The sequence below is a fragment of the Phoca vitulina genome, unplaced genomic scaffold (genome assembly GCF_004348235.1).
Source record: "Phoca vitulina isolate PV1807 unplaced genomic scaffold, GSC_HSeal_1.0 scaffold18, whole genome shotgun sequence".
Taxonomy (NCBI): domain Eukaryota; kingdom Metazoa; phylum Chordata; class Mammalia; order Carnivora; family Phocidae; genus Phoca; species Phoca vitulina.
Window position 1 is genome coordinate 19,622,105 of NW_022589721.1, and position 21,715 is coordinate 19,643,819.

The 21,715-nt window shown below is 47.6% G+C and overlaps 1 protein-coding gene across 6 annotated transcripts in view; it reads right to left on the bottom strand.

Annotated features, from left to right (window-relative positions):
* Nucleotides 1-21,715, bottom strand: part of MTSS1 (MTSS I-BAR domain containing 1) — a 158,586-nt gene that overhangs the window by 133,982 nt on the left and 2,889 nt on the right. For all 6 annotated transcript variants that reach the window (XM_032415757.1, XM_032415753.1, XM_032415755.1 and 3 more), the window contains exon 2: nucleotides 2,991-3,052. In XM_032415757.1, the coding sequence (XP_032271648.1) occupies nucleotides 2,991-3,052 (62 nt within the window). The remainder of the gene's footprint in view (nucleotides 1-2,990; nucleotides 3,053-21,715) is intronic.

A 21,715-nucleotide genomic window follows, 5' to 3' on the forward strand; every position in this document is an offset into this window, starting at 1 on the left:
TTTCTCACATATGAATATAGTCTTTGCTCAGCCTTCCTAAGAACGCAAAGCTGTAGAAGGAAGAACATGAGAATAAGGACTAGAAAGGAAGGACTTCAAGATGGAACTGAAGAAAGGACCCTATACCTCAGCAACAGTAGCTCTGACACAGAAGGTTCTGGAAGGTGCTGGGAGTGGTCTCCAGGAAAACCCGGGCCACAGTCCCTTAGCGCCAAACTGCAGAATGAGGCCTGATATTGTCCGGTAGAGCAAGAAAATATTCTGCTCAAATTAAAAAAAAAAAAAAAGACACACAGAACAAAACTGAAAGAAAAAAGCCCCTCTGAAGTGTATTTTTCAAAGAGTTGACATCAAATGCAAACCCTGGAAAAGTTAGCTTTATCAAACATCCTGGGATTTATACATAATTCATTCTGATTGACAATTAATATCTGACACAATGGCTGGATTGATTCTCGTTCAAGTCAATGCTGATCATCCCAATTTAATGAGCCAGCTGTAGAGGTGCCTTGCTACACGGGCTCCCCTGAAAAGGAGGATGGCGGTCAAGTGTGCGGAATCAGGAGCTTTTAACCACTGCCCTCCAGTGAGTCCTATTTCATTGTCTGCTGTCGTCATGAGACATCCTGGTTCTCTGACAGGGCTGAGCCACCATGCATGCGCCCACAGCACCGAGCAGTGATTCAGCGTACACACTCCGAGCTTATTCGCCTCTCCTACGGGCTTCTCATCCTTTCTTTACTACCGAAAACTAAACCATGTGCAGGACGCTCTCAGCTGGGTACTCCTAGTTTGACAAAATAAAGAAATGGTCCCTGTCCTCAGGAGGCCTAAACGTTGTGAATAAAATATATAAAATGTTCTTTGTACCAATGGGGATAAGATTGCTTTAAGTTTTGGGGCGCGTGGGTGGCTCAGTTGGTTAAGCAGCTGACTCTTGATTTCAGCTCAGATCATAATCTCAGGGGTCCTGGGATCGAGCCCCCTGTCAGGCTCTGTGCTCAGCGGGGAGTCAGCTTCAGGTCTCTCTCTCCCTCTGCCCCTCCCCCACGCTCTTTCTAAAATAAATAAATAAATCTTTAAAAAAAAAAAAGATTGCTTTAAGTTTCATTGTAACTGATCAGCTGTGCTAAATAAATAATTACTTTAAGTTTTAGCTTCCTCTTTGGTAGAAGGGGAAGAGAGCATCTTCTCCTTGGTCAACCCTGAAAGGCTGCCAGACAGTTAAATGCAGTCAGAAAAGAAATGAGGCAGGGTGGCGGGGGAGGGGTACTCAAGTGTTTTTCTGGTTTATTCCAGGAGGGACCTCCTACAGGATGGAGGGTAGGTGTAGCTCCTTGCATTCAGAGAGAGGAGGTTGGAGCTGGCCCAACAGAAAACCTTTACAAGTTCCCCCTTTTTTAAAAAGTCTGTTCAAGTTCTTAAGCACCAAAATGGTAAAGGATTTGACAAGCCGAAAAGGGGCTATATGCCTGAGATGACTGTCCATCTGGAAGACCACTCACAGCTTGGGATATCCTAGGTTCATGGGATAGAAATCCCAGGCCCCACGAAGCTGACAAAATGGAACAGGAAAGATCCTTCCTTCTGGAGTTCCTCTCTTCTGATCTACAGGGGAGCCATGGATGTCCAGTCTTATGGCTACAGCTCCTGACATCCATGGGTAAAGCACCAAGAGGTTATGTCATCCACGTGGCTTTTTATCCTAGAAAACACCTACCTGCTTTGTCCTCTGGAAAACCACCTCCATACATCCAAACCAACTGATGTCATCCCCCATATGCCATGAACGGGAATCATGAAAATTACTGCTTTTTAAAATGTCCCATCCCAGGGGCGCCTGGGTGGCTCAGATGGTTAAGCGTCTGCCTTCGGCTCAGGTCATGATCCCAGGGTCCTGGGATCGAGCCCCACATCGGGCTCCTGGCTCAGCGAGAAGCCTGCTTCTCCCTCTCCCTCTGCCTCTCTCCCTGCTCATGTTTTCTCTCTGTATCTGTGTCTCAAATGAATAAATAAAATCTTAAAAATAAAATAAAATGTCCCATCTCTCATGGGGCACCCACCAAGTGGGTAGCCCTTCTCCCCACTAAAAGCATATAGCTGTAACAAGAAGATGCTGACAAATTTTCTATTACATATCAAATGATACATGAGCAAGCACAAGACAAGGCAACAATAATAGCCCCTTAAAGCCGCTCAGCCCTAGATCTTGTTCTTTTTTAAGCAGCTTCATTGAGACATAATTTGTATACCATAAGATTCACCCTTTTTGGGTGTGTGATTCAACAATTTTTTTAGTAAAGTTAGAATTTTGCAACCACTACCACAAGCCAATTTTAGAACATTTCCATCACCCCCAAAAGATTTCTCTTGCCCATTTGTACTCAATCTCCTGTTCCTCTCCTAGTCCCAGGCAACACTAACCTATATCTGTCTCTACAGATCTGCATTTTCTAGACATTTCACACACATGGAATTATACAATAGTCAACAGCAAGTTGTAAACTCTTTATAAAGACAGGCAGTGGGCAGAATGGACTATGCAGCCAGACTCAGGTTCAAATCCCTGCTCTGCCATTTACTAGCTGTGTGACATTGGACAAGCTACTTAGCTTCTCGTTGCCTTAGTTTTTTCATCAGTAAATTGAGGATAATAACTGTACTTACCCCTTGGGGTTGTGAGATGTAATTAATTTAACATATGCCTGGCACACAGTGAACATTACATAAATGTTGCTCATTATTACCTTACATATGATACCTCATTTGACTCGCAAAACTCCTGTGGAAGTAGAGCAGATAGGAGTTCGGTTTTACGTATGGGAATCAGGGGGTAAGAAGTGGCAGTGCTCACATTAGAACCCACTACATGCTTCTGTATCTGTAATGCTTCCAAAATTAACCTCAATCTGCATCCTGGGTCTGTCCTATTCCATCCTCTGTCTAAGGATGTTGCCATTTTTCTGGGGATGACATGCTTCTCTACTTACCGAAGCTGGGACTGTAGCTTTCCTGCTTTGTTTATGAAATCTTCCCACACTGGATAGCTCCCCTACAACAAAACAAAGTCATCAATCAGTAAGGCACACTGTGATAGACATCTGATTAAGACAATAACAGAACACCCAATTCCAATTATACAGGGAACAATCTGTGTGCGCGCTCTTCCTCTGCAGTCTAGGATATGGTGCCCAGATTATATATAAATGCATTGGCTCCGAAATGGGTTTAGAATGTGCTCAGGCCCTGTTATCTTGTAAATACTACAAACGCCAATTTGAACACGTTTGGCAGAATCTAACACATACATGGATAGATCACTTTTTGAGTGACAGATGGTGGGTCCAAATTCAAGATATGCAGAACATTTAAGGCTCTGACCGGAACCGCCTGACCCTGGCCACGGCTTTTCCCACCCTCATCCCCCAAGGGCAGGGAGGAGGGAACCAGAGTGATTGGCGCTCCTCCCCAGGACAGTGACTGACAGCCACTGGAAAGCATTACTAACCCATCAGAATCTCAAGGTTGAGAAGTTATCGAAGTGTAGCCACCCAGCTGATGGCTTGAACCCAGCACCTACACACGACATGACAACATGTGGATCCCCAGCACACTTCAGCTCACAAGGAACTCAACACCCTCCTGTGGGAGCCTCTATCTGCCATCGTGTCCTCTGTGTCCATGCGGCACCGGCTTGAACCTTCTGGGGACCCTCAGGGTGACGCCCAACCCCGCTTCCGTGTGGAAGTCTTTTCAAAGAACTGAGGAAAACCAGCACATTCCTCCAGCTTTCCCTTCTCTCCCCATTTGCAGTTCATGTTCTACCCAGGACCGTGTTTCACGTCCCTGCAGCGTCCTGGGGACACGGCAAGGTATCTCTCTCTCCCCTTTTAAGGGCGGTACTCAGACACAAACTCAAAACTGCAGGTGCAATTCTGACCGGGGCAAACCAGAGTGGGGCGTGACACCTCCCCTACACGGACACGTTCAATTGATATTAAGATCAAGGAGCCAAGCAAGAGGGGATGCAAAATAAACCCATAAAAGGAGAAGCCATGGCTAAAGAAGCAGAGTTTGGCACAGAATAGTTTACATACAGAGCTAAGACTCAACACCTGCGGGGTGATACTTGCTGCCTCCTGAGTTGGCGGTTTAAGGAACGGAGGGAGAAATTCTGCTGAAGTTCATCATCTCATCTTCCACTAATTACAGAAGCCCACCACAACAGGCTGCGACGGCAACTGAGCCAAAACATAATGATTTCATCTTCCTACTGATTTGAATGGTCTTAGTTTCTTACCCTGGCGTACAGTTGCTCAACCTTGCCACCACTGACATTTCGGGCCAGACGGTTCTTTTCTGTGGGGGACTGTCCCGTGCACCGTAGGGTGTTCAGCACCATCCCTGACCTCAGCTTCACTAAATGCCAATAATAGGGGCACCGGGGTGGCTCAGTCGGTTAAACGTCTGACTCTTGATTTCAGCTCAGGTCAGGATCTTAGGGTCCTGGGATGGAGCCCTGCGTCAGGCCCTGCACTCAGTGGGAAGTCTGCTTGAGGATTCTCTCTCTACCCCTCCCCCTGCTTGCAGGAGCCCACTCTCTTTCTCTAAAATAAATAAATAAATCTTTAGAACAAAGAACCACTGCTTTACAGGGATGCTTGAGCCCCTCCCCCCGCACTGGGCTCCCTGCTCAGCGGGGAGTCTGCTTGTCCCTCTCCCCCTGCCCCTCCCCCGGCTCACTCTCTGTCTCTCTCTAATAAATAAATAAAATCTTTAAAAAATAAAATAAAATAAAGGGATGCCTGAGAAACTAATTTCTTTTGGTCATCTGAAGTTCAGCAATTTCTTCAGTATTTCACTTAAGTTTCAATTCTGTTAAAGTAAAATTAAATATATTTTTATTTTACATCTTATCATAAAAGTGCCTCTTTCTACGTTTCTCTAGCTATCAAGTCTGTCTGAAAATGTGCAGAGAGATATCTGGAAAATTGTCTACCAACGTTCAAATGGCCTATTTCTGGAAGCTGAGATTTGGACCAATGTGTTGCGTTCTGGTTTGTATTTTCCTATATGACCACAGTTTTTTTGTTTTTTGTTGTGTGTGTGTGTGTGTGTGTGTGTGTGTGTGTTTTAATTAAGGGTCATGTATCATTTTTACGAAAACAACAGTCATTATTTTTTTTAATTTTAAGATCAAACTAGAGGTTCTGGCAATAAGAGCACCATGAAGTTACAAACCTCCCAAAGCCTAAAGTCTGTTTCACAGATGCTGCTAGAGCACATCCATCAACTCTGCATCTGAGACCTGCTTGGCCCAACTGCAGGTCTCGGGATTTATTCCCCCAAGCGACAGTTGGCTCCTATGGGGCGCTAAGCTGCACCAGGCCAGGCATCCTGTCTGACTGGCTCCTGGCAGAGGCCCTTTGGCAGCCACACCTGAGCTCCTGACACCAATATCCACACACAGGTCCTATCACCACATTGCTAAGCCACACAGCCTCCATCTCGTCTTTGTGCCCCAGTGGGCTGCTTCTACCCAAGAGCATAACTTTATTTTAACTTAGGCTGAATGAATCCTTGACAGCTCAAGCTACCATTCCAGGCCCATCAAGACCTTGTGGGGAAATCCAATTATAACACCTAACGTATTTACCATTTTCTTATCAAGTATGAACACCCTTTCTACATCTATATCCAAGTAATTAAAGGGGCAAGGGCTGAGATCAGAGTTCTCTGGCTGGCCGCGAGAGATCTATGTCCCATGGACATCAGCATACTTAAGAGCACAAGAGTTCAACCAACCAATTACAGCCTCACCTCGCCTTTTCTTCTCTTTCAGATCCCCGGGAAAGTATGAGAAGCTTTTTGAAAAGCCTAAACATGTTCAGACATACTGACCACCAACTTCCAGCCAAAAGGTACCAGCATCGCTCATCTACACAAAGGAGGCCATGACCGCCGCCGGGCCTTCCTATCCCCAGCACCAACCACTCCCCTGCAGGGGCCCCTGTGAGAAGGTCACTGAGATGCTCCAGAAGATGGAAGAAAAAGGTGAGGCACATTCAATGAGAACACGCCAGAAAGACAACAGGTCTGCGCAGGAAGCACACAGTCCTGATTTCTAGCCATGGCTGCGCCAGCCAAGTATTAGGGCAAGTCACTTTACCTCTCAGGGCCTGCTCCTTACAAAGACAAACAATAAAAACAAATAATTCCATCACCATTACTGAACACGGACATCACTGAACACTAAAAGAATGGAGGGAAGGAATAAGGGGATAAGTCACTACTTCTCGGGGTTGGTGGGAGGGATAACGGACCTGCAGTTGGGCCAAGCAGACCTCAAAAGCGCTCAGTGCAACGCCGGGCACTCTGTCAGTGTCCAATAAACAGTGGCCAGGAATGACCCAAGGGTCTGCAGGGCCCTGTAATCTCACTCAGGCTACTGGCACAGATGTTGAAGCCTCGAAGTCAGACTGTCTGTCCAGGCTGGAATCCTGCATGCTAAGTGCAGAACCAGCTGCACCTCACAACTAGTTAACCAGCTGGGTGTAGGGAGTCAGACTAGTCTCTGCCGCTCCCCGGCACATGATAGAAGGAGTACTCAGACCGACATGAATGTGCCTGAAATCAACTGCTCAAAGCACTTAAAAAAACAACTTATCTGCCCCCACCACTTGGGAGCCTCATTTCAGTCTTTACCAAATTAGCAACAAAAGGAGGGTCCCCTCTCTAGTCAAGGGGTGCAGCACACAGCTCTCCGCCCACGAACACCCACTCAGCCAGAAGAAGGCTGCCAAAAGCAGCTCTTTCCTGATTTAATGATATTTGACAGTCTATCAAAGAGTGTCAGGCCCACCTGTTTTAGGCAATATATAATTTAATGGATTCTAAAAAAAAAAAAAAATGAACTTCTAAGAACAGAAGACAAAACCTCCTTGTTGAGAATTTTTTTTTAAAGTGCGTAAATGTTATTAAAATTTAAAGGCAAGGTGATGTTGGATTGTTCTAGATCTAGTTTTTTTCTTTTAAGTTTCTTTCAAGGTTAAAAAAAAAAAGTTTCTACCCACCTGAAAAGTAGCTTTACTACAAAAATTCAAAAGCCTGGAGGAAGTGAGAGGAGAGAGAAGAAACTTGAAGAAAGAGTTAAAGGTAACAGAGAAAAAGCCAGGGCTTCTTCTAGACTCTTAAGACCAAGTCAAAGAGAATATACTCGAGTTTCAAAAGAAATCTGCAGATCAAGATGCCATATCCACTGAGAACCCTATCAGAAAACAATCCCAACACAGTCCTTAATTTTCTCATCTGCACCTCCCACCAACGAGTCCCAGAAAGCTCTCCCGCGAGGCCATTGGTTCTGACGGGGCTCCATTCACGTTTGAGGAAATCCCCAGGAACACAGTCCTGGGGCTGTGAAAAATCTCCACACAGACCCCTCTGTGGGGTTCACCAGAGAACACATAAAGATTTCACAACTTTCCAGACAGACCAAAATCAAAGAAAATAAGACTCCCGCCAAGCACCCGGGCTCTGCCAAGTCCAAAGTCACAGGCAACGGGTACATGACTCTCGTCTCCCTGGAACCCCTTGGCTTTCTATGGAGAAGAGGGCAGGTTTTGAACCCCAGGCGATTTGTTGAAAATAAAACTCACACCACACTGGATTCTGAGAGAAAGGAAAAGTCCCCTATTCCAAAACGAGTTTGTTTACAAATATGTAAAGGACTCCCTTGATCAAGTTGCAAGACTGCCCCCCTTTCTACAGCAACAGAGGGGGGGCTTCCTTGAAGACAGGCTATTATAGCTCACACCTCTGCATCCACCAGGTGGGCTGCCCACCATGCTCCCCACCCCACACACCCCGCCACTGACAGCTGTTCTCTCTTCTAACCTCCAGGGGCATTCAACAACTAGAAAACTCCTATTCAGCCATAATACAATCTTAAAAAAAAAAAAAAATCCCAAGTCACCTAGGTGACAAGAGAACCTAACTCACAGGTCACATACCTAAGAGCAGTCTGGTCCCTTAGGGAGGGGGTGGGTGGTGAAGTCTTTTACTTACTTCTGAGAAAAAAGACCCACCCAATCTCTGTCAACTCCCCAAGGGGCTGGTGGCCACTTAAGCAAATATGGAAGTTGGCTTCCCCACCCCCACCGTCCAAGCTGAGCTCTGGGAACACCCCAGGGTCCCTCTCCTCTTCTCCCTCCCCTTCCTCCACTCTCCCCACAGCCAGAAGGCGGGACAGGCCACTTGCCTAATGCAGGGCGCAGGACACAGCACCCAGCCAGTGGCTGTTGTGGCTTGGGGTTGTTTTGCTTTGTTTTGTTCTGTATTAAACAGAGGCCCAGGATGGCATCCCACACACAGAGCAGAAGAATAAACTGTGTGTAACTCATCGGCACGGCTGGTTAACGATGCCCCATAAATAATGCAGCAACTGCCTCTCCCAGCCCAGCCCACTGTGGCAGCGGGACCTCAGGGGACAGCTGAGGGAACCAGACACCCGCGCTGGGAACTCGGGGGAGCCGGGAGCCGTGGTCAGAGAAGGGGCAATGTGAGAAGAGCCAGAGCTAGAGAAGAGTCTCCCAAGGAGGAAGACTGCAGCTTAGCTGAGAACAAACGAGAGACTGGCTCCAGGGAGTGGGTTCCAGCTCAGAGGCCTCTGTCCCGCCCAAAGGTTCCAGAGGGATGCTGGCTCACCATGCTGCTGAGAACTCAAGTCCTGGGCACACGACTGCACGGGTAACCTCCCAAGCCCCTCTTCTCACCCTGGCGACATGACCACCATCATCATCATCATCAAGCATCACCAGTTTCTAAAACAGTTGCTTGGTGCCAGGTGCATGCATCAGCAGGTCTCACACTTTCACTTCCATGCCCATCACCTGGGGATCCTATAGAAACACAGGCTCGGATTCCCTTGGTCTGGATGTCGCGTGTTTCACCTAAGCGACGCTGAGGCTGTTGGCGCACAGACCACGCTGAGGAGCACAACCTGATACACATTCCGTTCCGTGCTCACAACACCCCGCCGAGGCAGGTGCTACTGTTATTTCGCAGCCAAGGAAATGGAGGACCGACTTTGGGGCCCAAGGGCTACCCTGACTCTGGGAAGTACAAGCCACGAGATGAACAGACCCAGCTACCCAGCCCAGCCCCCGGGCTGCAGAAGGCCGCTCAGTAGGCAGGCTGGGTCCCGCTCGGTCCAAGAAGGGAGGTACGAGGGCTCCCCAACCTGCAAATGCTCCAGGGGAGCTAGAGATGGTCATGAGCCTCAACCACGTGAAAAAGAAACCACGAGACACAAAACAAAGAAAAGCCCTTCGTGTAGAAAAAGGTCTGGAAGGAATGAACCCGAAATGTTCACAGGTGCTGTCGTCCTTGGTGCGATTATGGGTAACGATCACATCTTCAGGTTTTCGATGGACTGATGGGGACTGATCAGGTTCTAGCTGACAGCCCGTCTGGAGGATCTCTACAGGCTACTGCTGTCAGCACCCCAAGCCACCAGCCTCCCCCCCCCGCCCCGCCCCCCGGCAGATCTGCAGGAACCTCCTCAGGGTGAGCACGAGTAACGCAGCCCTCAGCAGCCCTCCTCCTCCTCTCCCAGGTCACCCCTTGGTGTGGACTTTGGGGAAATGAAAAGCAAAGCTTCCAGAGGAAGCTTCTGATCTGAGCAGGAGTGCCTCTGGACCCCATGTGCTTCTACAAGCACGAGGCAGGAATCGGCAGCTTCCAGAAGTGGGTGTGCAGGATGAAGGACAGGGCCCCTAACTGCCTGTCACAGCTTTGTCCCAAAAGCCACCCTTCCCCACCCTATCCTGTAAGAGGAAGGGCTCCTGAGATCCTCAGATGAAAGGCACTGTGTAAGCCCATCCATCATAAAAACCATTCCTGGGCTTTTATTCTCTGATTGGGGCCTGCCTAATCCACTAATTATCCCTGTCCATCAAATGGATGACAGCCTTAGGGATAATCAATGGTTGCTTCCTCCACACGCCCACCCTCACCCACTTGCCCAAGCTCACCAGCAATAAATACGCCTATGAAAAGGAAGATTTAACCACAAAAGGTGCTCCCTCCACCCAACCTCCCCTCTCAAACTGCTCCATTTGTAACCGTAAGACCCTAATAAAGTCAAGGACATCAGGCGTCTTCTTCCTCCAGTGCTATGTGGTTCTATGCCCACAATGCCTGTTTTCTGACACATGGGTAGGTCGCCACTGGAAATAAAAGAAGAACCAACCAAATATGTCAACTGTACCTTCAAAGTATTGTTGTTGTTGTTGTTGTTGTTGTTAGATTTTCTACCAAGAGGCATTCCTTTGTCTATTCTGAGCCTTCCAGCAAAAGAGCCACTGGCCACATGGACTTAAATTTAAATTCACTACGATTAAATGAAATGTAAAATCAGTTCCTCACGCCAGTGCTCGAGAGCCCCACGTGGCCCGTAGTACTAGGCTGCGCGGATGCAGAACACGTCCCCCGCTGCTGACGGGGCCATCGGACAGCGCCGGCCATCGGGGGACAAAGCCACTCTGGGCACCCGGTCTTGTTCTACACCTCAGTGAGGCTTCTGGTCCCATTGTTTCACTCTTGCAAAAACTGGTGTGCGTACCATGCACTACCATTTCTATGAAAATGGAATCCTGCTCCTCTCCCTCTTCCCCAAATTCACCCTCTCCCTGCCCAAATCTGTGCTACCCCAGTGGTCACCTGGGGCCATCTAGGAGTCCAAGTGTATTTCATGATCATCACTAAGAACCCCATCTCACGTTTCCATAGTACTTGAGGGTATAAAGGGCTCTCAGGACAACCCCTGCCAGGGTACTTGGCGGAACCAACCCCAAAACGGATTCTTGCAATCTGTCAAATCCACCCTGGGGAGCCATGGCCTGGCCACACTGGACACACTTCGTGGGCTCTGGCACCTTCCACTGAACAGTGCCTGCCCCACAGCCCCCAAGCCCCACCCCAGGCTGCCAGGAAGGACACCCGGGGCGGGGGGGGGGGGGTCACCGAAAAAGGCACTGACTGTGTTTGATACCTGTACACTCGCTGTCCTCTCTTTCGTCTTCCCGCGGCGTGTCCTCCTGGCCTGGAGAGAGCACCCTGGGGCGCAGCCATACTCCGGAGTCTGAAAGGACCCATGTGATGTAGGCGTCAAGAGCATGGCGCTACGGTCAGACTGCCCGACTTCACATCTGCCCACTGGATGACCTAGGCGACTTAGTCGCCCGCAACTGCCCTGTCTTCATGTGTAAAGGACACCTATGCTAGGCCCCACCTCCAAGGATGGTAATGAGGGTAAGGGAAGTAGTGCAGGCGTTTAGAAGGGTGACGGGCACTTAGGACTCAATAAACCCCAGCGATTGCTATTTTCAGGAGTCTACATGCGATGCCAGCCACCCTAGCTGGGGCATTTCATGAGCACCTACTATGGTAGGAGTGGGGTGGAGGCCGTACAGAGATAAGGAGCCAAAGCACTGAGGAACTCAGGCCAGTAGAACACGGATGCGGATGCGTTAGCCACCATTCGGAGGGCACCACACTCCAAATATAAAGTACCAGAAGGTGCGGTTGGTGTAAGCTTCCCGGGGCGGGGGGGGGGGGGGGGGGAGCCTCACCTAGGTCTTTAAGGACAAAGGGGCGTTTTCCTGGCAAAGGGGCAGGAAATAAAGAAGGGAGACAGTTTTCCTTGCAAAAGAAAGAATTGGCAGAGGAAAGGGAATACAGAAGATCATGCTGCATTTAGGCATGAGAGTCATTTTGGGGTGTAATCTGGGGGCACGGGAGAGGGGAGCAGGGAGATCCTTCCTACTTACCTCATGAGCTGCAAAGGAGGCTCTTGGTGCCCAAGAACCACTCCTACTTGCCCTGTTCCTGGTATAATCACAACCTACCAGAGACTCACTAGGAATGTCTGCTACGACTACAGAGGCCTGAGCCCCACCCCACAGCTACACAATGGACATCTCTGAGGCCCAGACACCTGCACTGAACACACTCCCCAGGGCACACTCACACTTTCTTGCTAAAATCACACACAGCAAGATTTGAAAATCACCACACCAGGGGCGCCTGGGTGGCTCAGTCAGTTAAGCATCTGCCTTTGGCTCAGGCCAGGATTCCAGGGTCCTGGGATCCAGCTCCATGTCGGGCTCCCTGCTGAGCGGGGAGTCTGCTTCTTCCTCTCCCTGTGCTTGTCCTCTCTCGCGCTCTACTAAATAAAATCTTTAAAAAAAAAATTAAAATCACCACACCAAATAAGACGCTTCGTCCCTCTGAGGCCCAGCAAGCTGTGGCCTCAGCAATTTCTCTGTCCCGATATTCAAGTCTAGCTCCTTGAGAAATAATCCCTGGTGATGAGCACCTGCACGTGGGAAGAGGAACGGGTACGTGCTTTCTGAACGGCACTGGGCAACGTGTTTGAAATGCCTTGAAAAGTCCGTACCTTTGACCCAGGATAAAGCCTTCAGGGGAAACTGTCCATGCAAATCAATGTCTAGCTACAAGGATATACGCACTGCAGTGCTGCTTATAATTAGTGAAAAACCGGACACAGCCTAAACACGAAATCAGCATGGGACGGACAGAACTGTGCCCACCTTAAGGCCTCCGCACATGCTCTTCCCTGGCCTGGAACATTCTTTTTCCGATATCCACGTACTTCCTACGGTTTTGCTCAAAGGTCACCTGCTCTGTGAGGCCTTCCCTAGCCACGGTATTTGAAAAACAACAACACTGCCCCTGCTCTACTTTTCCCCATTGCACATAATCCTTCTAACATACAGAAGAACCGACTTAGTTTGTCCCCACTGCCCTAGAATGTAAGCTCCAAGGGGCGCAGGGGCTGTGTCCATTTTTATTTACTGCTGTACCCCCAGCACTTAACACAGAACCTGGCATATGGTCAGTCCTCAAAGACAGGTCAGCTGAATAAATTAATTGTACACATACCAAACAATGGAACACCACACAACATTAAAACTGACACGGCTCATAATTACATACACGGAAAGGCAAGGTAAGTGAAAAGCTAAGTGAAAAAAAATTTCTGGCACAGCGTGGGCCGCATGAACCTTTGTCTAAACTGTGTGTACATAACCCGCTTTGTAATCAAGCAGTATGGGTGAGTTTTATTTTTTTACTTAACTGAAATTTCTGTTTTTCTTCCACTAACTTTATATTGCTTGCATAATCTTTGAGAAGTAATCCCTCATGAAATGCTCTCAAAGCACTTAATTTTTTTCTTTTTACGAATAAGCTTCCTCCTTAGTGATTTAATTAGGGTGTCCCTAATTAAGGCCAGCACAACATCAAAGAGGCCAGGTTCCAGGGGACCCTTGCTTCAGGTCTACTCCTGGCTGCAAGGCGACCTCAGTCCCTCCAGCTTGCAGAACTTGTGAGCGCTGGGATGCCGAAGGCTTGGCCACCAGCTAGCTCCTCCTGGCCCTACTCCCGGCTACTTGCTTCCTATTGGGGTGCCTCATCCAATTATTCAGGCCCGAGATCACATCCTGCTGGAGAGCTGGCTTTGAAGGTTCAGTAAACAATCACTTCAAAACAAAGAGCGACCATTAAACCAAACTCAAAGACTTCCTTAATGACTCCGTGCTCAGCTGCAGGAGCCTGGGCACAAGCAAGCCGGGCCTCAGAAGTGAAACTGAGGTCTCCCTGGAAACTAATCTCTAAGCATTTCCAGCCTCCTACTGCAAATATCCCCCTTCCTGTTTCGCGCTCAGGCATGTGGGGTGCAGAGCCGTTACTGGGGCGACCCTGACGGGCGGGGTGTCTTCAGCAAAACAAACCTGTGTCTCGTGGTTGTCACCTTCAACAGCTGTGTCAGAACCCTGGGTCTCACACCCTGCCTGCTCCCCACCTACTTCCCTCTGCTGACAAATCAGAGGCACCCGTGGGGTGAGTCAACCACCCAACAGGATCTTGTCGGCTGGGCTTGACTCTGCTTTAAATACAGAGAGGCCCCTTGAGCTTCTTGAAGCAGTTCAGAGAAGAGCCTCGATTGTTAGGCTTTACCTGGTTCATCCTGAGTCCTAAAGGTACAGACAGAACAATCGTCAAAGAGATCAGTGAAACACACCCATTACAGAATCTGAAAAGACACAGCCCACCACGGCGGATAAGCCCAGAGCCTGGAGCCAGACCACCTGGGTTCAAATCCCAGCCTTCCCTCTCACGAGCTGTCTGGTGTGGGCAAATGGCTACACCTCTCTGAACCTCAGTTTCCCCATCTGTAAAGTGGGAATTGTAGCAGCAACTACCTCACTGGGTTGCCGGGAAGAGTTAAAGAGTCTATTGGTAAGGCACTAGAATGCCTGCTTGTGCCATATAAAGGCTCATGAAATAGGTAAAATAAAACGTAGGTGTCACTCATACCAAAGCCTCCCCTGACTCTGTCCTCCACTCCCAATGACGATCAGAGGCCCTCCCTAAGATCTTGCTGCTTCTCTGTTCCTCTTCTAGACAAAACAACTTTAGGGCGAGGGCTTTACTGGTCTTGCTCACAGGTGTATCTCTACCCCCGCATTGCCTGGCCCAGAGCAGGCACATCGTCAGATCTGTTGAATACGTGTACTGTGTTCTCTCAAATTATTCATATACGTTGAAAGTTGAAAAGCACTGCAGTGTTGTCTCTATTGCATTATCAAAGTGGAGCTATAGGTTTCTTGTATTTTCTGAAACATCTGAGTGCTATTATTACAGGGTACTCCACTAGAAACTACCACGGCAGCTCAGATACACGAGAGCATTTTATTTAGCATTTATTTCACGCTAAGCCCTTTACATATACTTTCTCACTGAAGCCCCTACAACTTCAAGAGGGAAGTATTATTTCCCCCATTTTACAGATAAGAAAATCAAGTCCCAGGAGGTTGAGTAACTCGCCCAGAGTAATCTACCTAGGAAGTGGCAGAGCCAGGTTTTAAAGCCCAAGGGCAACCGCGTAAGGTAGAACGTAATACTCAGTAGACTCAACACAGGATGTGAAGAATGCCTAAGGGTATCTGGGTTGGTGGAAAGAGGAGATAACTTTGTGGTGGGGCCTTGAAGGATGAGAAAGATTTCAGTGGCCAACAACGTAGAAATGTCCTCCAAGCAGGACAAACAGCAAGAATGAGGGGCACAGGATGTGTTCAAAGAGGCCAGGGACTCCAGGATGGAGAGCACTAGGCATACAGACCACTCAGCTAGGGCCCAGCCGCGGGGTCCTTGAATCCCAGGCTAAGGCAGGTGGGACACATCCAGCAGGTGGGCAGGTAGGAAGAACTCAAATATGGCCAAGTCCTAGGAAGAGACAGAAGATTAGTGCCCAGCTGCTGCTACAGGGCAGGCTAAGAGGCGACCGAGGCCAATTTTCCTGGTGATCACTCCCAAAAAAGAAGGGGGAACTCAAACAATGCAGACAGAAAAAGACGGCCTTTACAAAGCTGCTCCTTTCCCCTTACCCTGGTGTAAACATCTCTGAAAGACTTTTTTTTTTTTTTAAGCATTAAATGCCCTGAGGACCTCAGCCAGGACCCAGCCCTCCCCTTCCCTTTATAGACAACGGGTTTGCAAACACAGAATTGCAAATAGGCCCAGCCGAGGCAGATGAGGTTATAAAGAACTCAAGAGTAACTGACTTAGCAAGAAAAAAAAAACAACGCAACTTCTCCATTTCCTGCAACTTCGGTGCAAACTCTAAATACAACTATGTCCAGGGTTGGGTAGCTTTTGCCTGAAGTGGTGGAAAGAATTACTACAGTGACTGGAACGGTAACAGCTGCTCACCCCCGAGTGCCAGTGGCAAGGCACGGCGTGGAGCTTCGCAAGCGCAGTCTGCTTCCGGAATCCTCTGAAGTGGGTACTTTCTCAGACCCTCGTACAGAAGAGGAAAAGGAGGCTGCGAGATTAAGTAACTTGCCCACGGGATTGAAAAGCAGATCCCTTTGACTCCAAGGTCAGCGGGAGCTCTGGAATTTCCACAGGAGGGGTTTAGAGGCAACGGGGAAGGGGCCAGCCAGAAGGGAGTAGAAGGTGTGCAGGAAGCTCACTGTTTTTACTTAAACGGTATGTTATAGATCTACACCGTCCAATACGGGAGTTACTAGCCCCATACGGCTATTTAAACAAAAGTGAATAAAACCTAATAGCTCCTTGATCACACTCGCCAGACTTCAACTGCTCAGTAGTCACATGTGGCTAGTGGATAACGTATTTGACAATTTCCATTATGGTAGAAAATCATACCGGACAGGGCTATTGTATATTTAAAATCGTTAAATATTCTAAAGAGGCTTTTTTCTACTATTTTTATATTTCAATTTATTTAATGTTGTTTCACCATAAATTTATTTTTATTTTTATTCGTGGCAAAACACACATAACATACAATCTATCATCTTGGCCATTCTTAAGCGTCCAGTTCAATAGTGTTTAGCAGATTCACACTGTTGTACAAACATCTAAACATGCTTTTACTCAGACTTTGGTGAGGTTGAGAAAGTACTTTTGAGGGTGCTAAAATTGTGTATGACTCGGTGGTTCTCAAGCCCGACTACACATTAGAATTACCTGGGGGTGCTTTAAGAAAAAAAATGTGAATGCCCAGGATGTCCCCTGGAAGCAATGAATCAGAACCTCCAGGGAATAGGTCCAGGTATCAGTGTCTTAAAGGCTCACAGGAAACCCGACGCTCTTAGGCCTGTAACCAGGCACATTCTACCAGAAGGGGCACACCAGCCCAGAGCCGCCTCCTCTGGCCAGACCCACTCCTCCAGCCCCGAGAGACCCCTGTCCTGTGGGAGGTGGCAGGGAAGGGAGTCCCGGGCAAAACCTGCTGCCCACCTCCAGGACTTAGGAGGCCACTCATGCCGAGCGAGCTAATATTTTACAGTTGCCCAAATTCTTCAAGGGGAAGAAAGCAAATAAAAAGACACACAGCTCAAAAGACACTCAATTGATTTTTTTTTTAAACCCACTTAAACTAGACAGGAAAAGAAAAACCACTTAGAAACTATGACCAAGGCCGTATATGCCAAGAGTCAGCACAGGAAGGAGGGGTTTTTGGTGATCCCATCAATTTCTGCAAACACAGAGCCTGAAAGGGCTCTACAGACTCAACCAAACTGGAGAGTTACGGGGACGTAATTAAATACAGAAAAGCTCTTTTACCAGAGAGTTCCAGGGCTGGACATAAAATGAGTTCAAGGTAAGGAGTTCCCTTAGAGGCATCATTTGAACTTTGGGTGAACTTATTTAATTCATATAATTAGCGCGGGCTGCCAGGCTTGCACAGTCGCCCAGTCTCAGGAACCAATGGGCTCCCCGGACGTATAAACACGGCCCTCTGGCCACTCATGGAGAAGACTGTGAGCACTTCGTATGGGGATAAGGACAGGAGCCAAGGGTGACAGGCCAGAGCCTGGCCCGAAGGCTTCTTTCCCCTCTGCACACCCAGAAGAAGAGGAAAGGGAATTCCAGGTTTGTCTGTCAGAGAAGACCGGTGAGTGGGAGAGGGAAGGAGGCCACAATATGTCAATAGATCATAAATTAAATGACTTCCACAAAAGTGACAGCCAGATGGGAGCTGCCCGCCCCACAACAGTCCCCACGCATCTGAGCTCAAGTTCACGCCTCCAGGCTGGCTCTGGGCTCCAGGCACGGAAATAAGACCCTGATTCCTTCCTTGAGCCTCCTGTAGAACTCAGTAAAGTGGAATTCGGTATGCTGCCCTCTACAAATAAATCCATTCCCCCCTCTCTACCTTCAGCATGTTCTAAAGACCTCCAGCTTTGGGAATCAAATCGGCCAAGGTCTGAACCAATCCCCCTCACCATGGCCTTGGATAAGTTACCACCTCTCTTCAAAGAGCCTCAGTTTTCTCATCCGTAAAGTGGGGCTGATGTGAGGATGACGTGAAACCATGCGCACCAAGCACTTAGCGCATTGCCTGGCACATGGCAGGTTCTCACCAAGTCCCTTCCTGCCCCGTGTTCACCATATGCCGTGAACACTAAGCACCTACTACATACAGGCGACGCACAAGAGTGTCTTAAATCGGGAAGCAGCAGACACACAGCCCAGGTCCTCCCTGGGCTAAGAGGTGGGGAACACTGACAAGCGGTGGGCTGCTCTCGAATCTGTGCTGGGTGGGTTTGCTTTTGCTTTTGGGGGTTTCGTGTGTGTCTGTGTGTCAGATACTCAGAAGAAACCTTGCGCAGCCTCCTAACTAATTCAAGGGAGAACCTCCGCAATCAAATACAATGGGCTTCCTCGAAGCTCAACCAATTAATTTACTTCATTTGTCTCTCTGGTTTGCTGCTTAATAAGGCCATATCAGCAGTGCAATCTGCAAATCCGAGTTAAAGTGCTTAAGGCATCCATCAGTTCCCTCTAAGGAGCCCCAAATACTTCTCCTCTGGTGTCCTAGGCAGCTAAATCTGCCTTTGGCTTTTGTTTGGTTCCAGGAGAGGTATTTCTTTGTTTTTGCAGAGGTGTGGGTTTAAGGGGAAAGTGTCCTGAAGGCAGTTCCGAGAAGTAATGGAGACCTCGCAACGATCTCATTTTCCCAGTCCCAATCTGAGCACCTAAACAGTCTTCTGCAGAAGGAATCTTTCGAGCTCTCACCCATCCCCAGCAAGATGGAAAAGCCCAAATGAAAATTATAGATAAAGCGTCTACTAGATCAATAGTTTCAACTTTTCCATCCTCCAAACATTTTAACAACCTCAAATGAGCTGGCCATATTGACAGACACCATTTTAGCTTTTTCCTTTTCCTGGATGCAAAAGAGCAGTTCAAAGTACAAGAGGTCAGTCGCTGAGAAGCCCGAGGATGCATGGAACATGCTTATACTAAAAAGTTGTTCCCTGTTTATCTGAAATTCAAATTTAACTGGAAAGTCTGTATCTTTACTTGCTGAATCATAGCACTGAGCTCAGTGCTTGCAACCTTGCTGGTGCTCAATAAATACTACAGAATTACGAGTACATGCTACTCTCGTAAGAACGGACTGATAGCTGAACCAGGCAAAACTCAAACTCAGCTCATCTTCCATGTGAACCATGACCTGGGATTGACCTTCTCTCCACGTGAGGCATCGCTAACTGTGGAAATTCAGAACATAAAGGTTCACGGTGTCGAACAACAAGTTCTACCCAATTTGGTTAAATATGATGTATACAGGATTTTCCCACAGAAACATTCAAGCCAAGACCAAAAAATAAATAAATAAAAGACTTCTTTCTAAACCTGGACAAGATCTGCACCTAAAAAAACCGAACAGACTGATCTACATAGGCTCTCAATCTCAGAACAGGTGCCCATTCTGGACAGTTCCCCTGCTGCCAAATTTTATGACATCTTCACTTCACCTTCTTCGCCCACAGGCCCAAATTGAGGAAGCTGTAAAATCCTGGGCAAACACAGCCATTTGCTAAGAGAAAAAACAACATGGGGCCCATCTGTACTTTACAAGGGCTCTGCTGGTCCTGCCTCTGTGTGTCACCATTTTCAGGGCTGCCCGCCTCCCTCAGAGCACCTGGCCGCTCTTGGAGGCCTTCGCTGGGTTTTCAGTATCTTCCTGGAGAAAACATTTTTTTTTTTTCCAAGAGTCAAAGAGAAGTCCTTCAAAAACTGACTGATGCTCTTCCTTCATGGTCACCATAGGGTACTTAATGTTACCTACTTACAGCCCACAGGACAAGCAGCTCTCCAAGGGCAGGCCTTGTTGGCTCCTTGCTGCCCAGCCAGAGACCTTCCACATAGCAGGCCCTCGATAAACACCGAGGAAGGAGCCTCTCGTCTGAGAGAAACCCCAAAGCCAAAGCAGTGGGGGGTGGGGGGAACCCTGAAATCATTATCCAGCGCTGGACCCAATACCCACATTCTTGATCTATGATAAGTGAGGGAAAATACCATGTCATGCCTTCGAACCACAAAAGATTTCCATGGAATTCAAGAAGTTCCTTTACCAGCTCTAATTTTAGGCAGAACTTAGGAGGATACGGGTGCCAACAGTGGTGGGGGGCAGTGGAGAGGAACTGAACAAGGCCCTTATTCTGCTCGGCACAGGTGCTGGTAACAGGACACCTCTCTCTACAGTGAGAGGAGGGGTAGGGATATTCAAGGTGTGCTTCGGTGCTTTTCACCCCCCAGTCCCATTACATAACCCCCAACACACTCTCAAACCTAGTACAAAGTTCTCCTTGCATCAGGCCCAATTCAGCTCCTGACATGCTGATTCTTGAGCAACAAGGCTGAGGGAAATATTTGGTTTTAGCATCCAACTTTAAAAAAAACACCAAAAACCTAAGTTAATTATTAAAAGAACAAAGATATCCACAGTGACTTGCCCTTGAGTTTAGCCAGTCTCCTGGTCTTAAAAGCTCCCCAAACATCATCAAATTCTTTGCTGGTTCAATTACTTCAACATTAAAAAAAAAAAAAAAAATCAATCAATAAAAATAAATTTAAAAACTACAAGTATCAAATCACTGTGTTGTATATCTAAAACTAATATAATGTTGTATGTCCATTATATCCCAAAAATTTTTTTTAAAAAGTCATGGCTCAAATCTGCTGTTTGCAGCATTTAGCCTGCTTTTCTTGGCACTTGGATAGAAACTCCAAAAAGATTCTAGAACCTCGTCAATGTCTAACCATTGTCAAACATCAGAAGCCAGTCAGTTGGCCTTCCATAGTCACCGGCAAGCTACTGTTCCCCCAGACAAACGGATGATGGGCCCTCGCCTCCAGCCACGTGAATCTCTGTCTCCCCTTCTCTTTGGGACCAGCTCACACCAGACAACTTGATTTATGTGCATGGGCGGAAAGGCAGCCAGTAAGCGATTCTGCACACCACCGTCATTAGTGACCACCACCACAGGAGGGTGGAAGACAGGGGAAAACACACAAGGTTTCCTCTCGTCAAGGAATCAATAAGTTATTTAACAGCTGCTGCTGGATCCCAATGGAAGAAGAGCGAGGGTTTCTTCCGCACCCTTCCCCCTGAAAAGGATAAAACACACACCCTGACCGCTGAGGATTTAGCCAGATGAAGGATCACTAGAAAAAAGCAGGATTCCTCTCCAGCTTTTTAATGTCTTGAGGTTTTTGGTTTTGGAAGATGTATAGTGTTAGGCCTTGAAATTACTCCATTTTTTTTGTTGTTGTTCTTTTTTTTTCCTCCTCCAAAGAGGAAACTGACTCCCTTCCTGTGTCGCTGTACATTTTGGAGAATCAAATGCTACTAAAAAAAAAAAAAAATTTCCTTACCCTTTCCTCACCCCAGTCCAGCATTACTTCTGGAAAAATAACCTAAAAATTTTCTCAAGATGACATTCCAAATGGGTTTCCAACATTTACACTTGTCCTTCAAAGCAAACAGAAAGGGGACCAAAGACATCAGAAACCCATCATGGCAGTTCAAAGAGAAAAAGAGGATAAACTGGTCATTAGAAAGCCAGCTGACTTCAGATATTAAAAGACTGACTTTTATTGGTGGTGACTTCATGCATTATGCATACTACGCACTGCTTATCCTATATGCCCAAAATTTTTTTAATTCCCTTTTAAAATATCACTGCCATCCAACCCACAAAGAAGTCTTTTAAAAAGAAAATTCCATTAAAATATTCAACAACTGTCTTCTGCGTAAACAATCTTGGCAATCAGTCTACGCCTTTCTTTTTCCTTATCTCTCTCTACT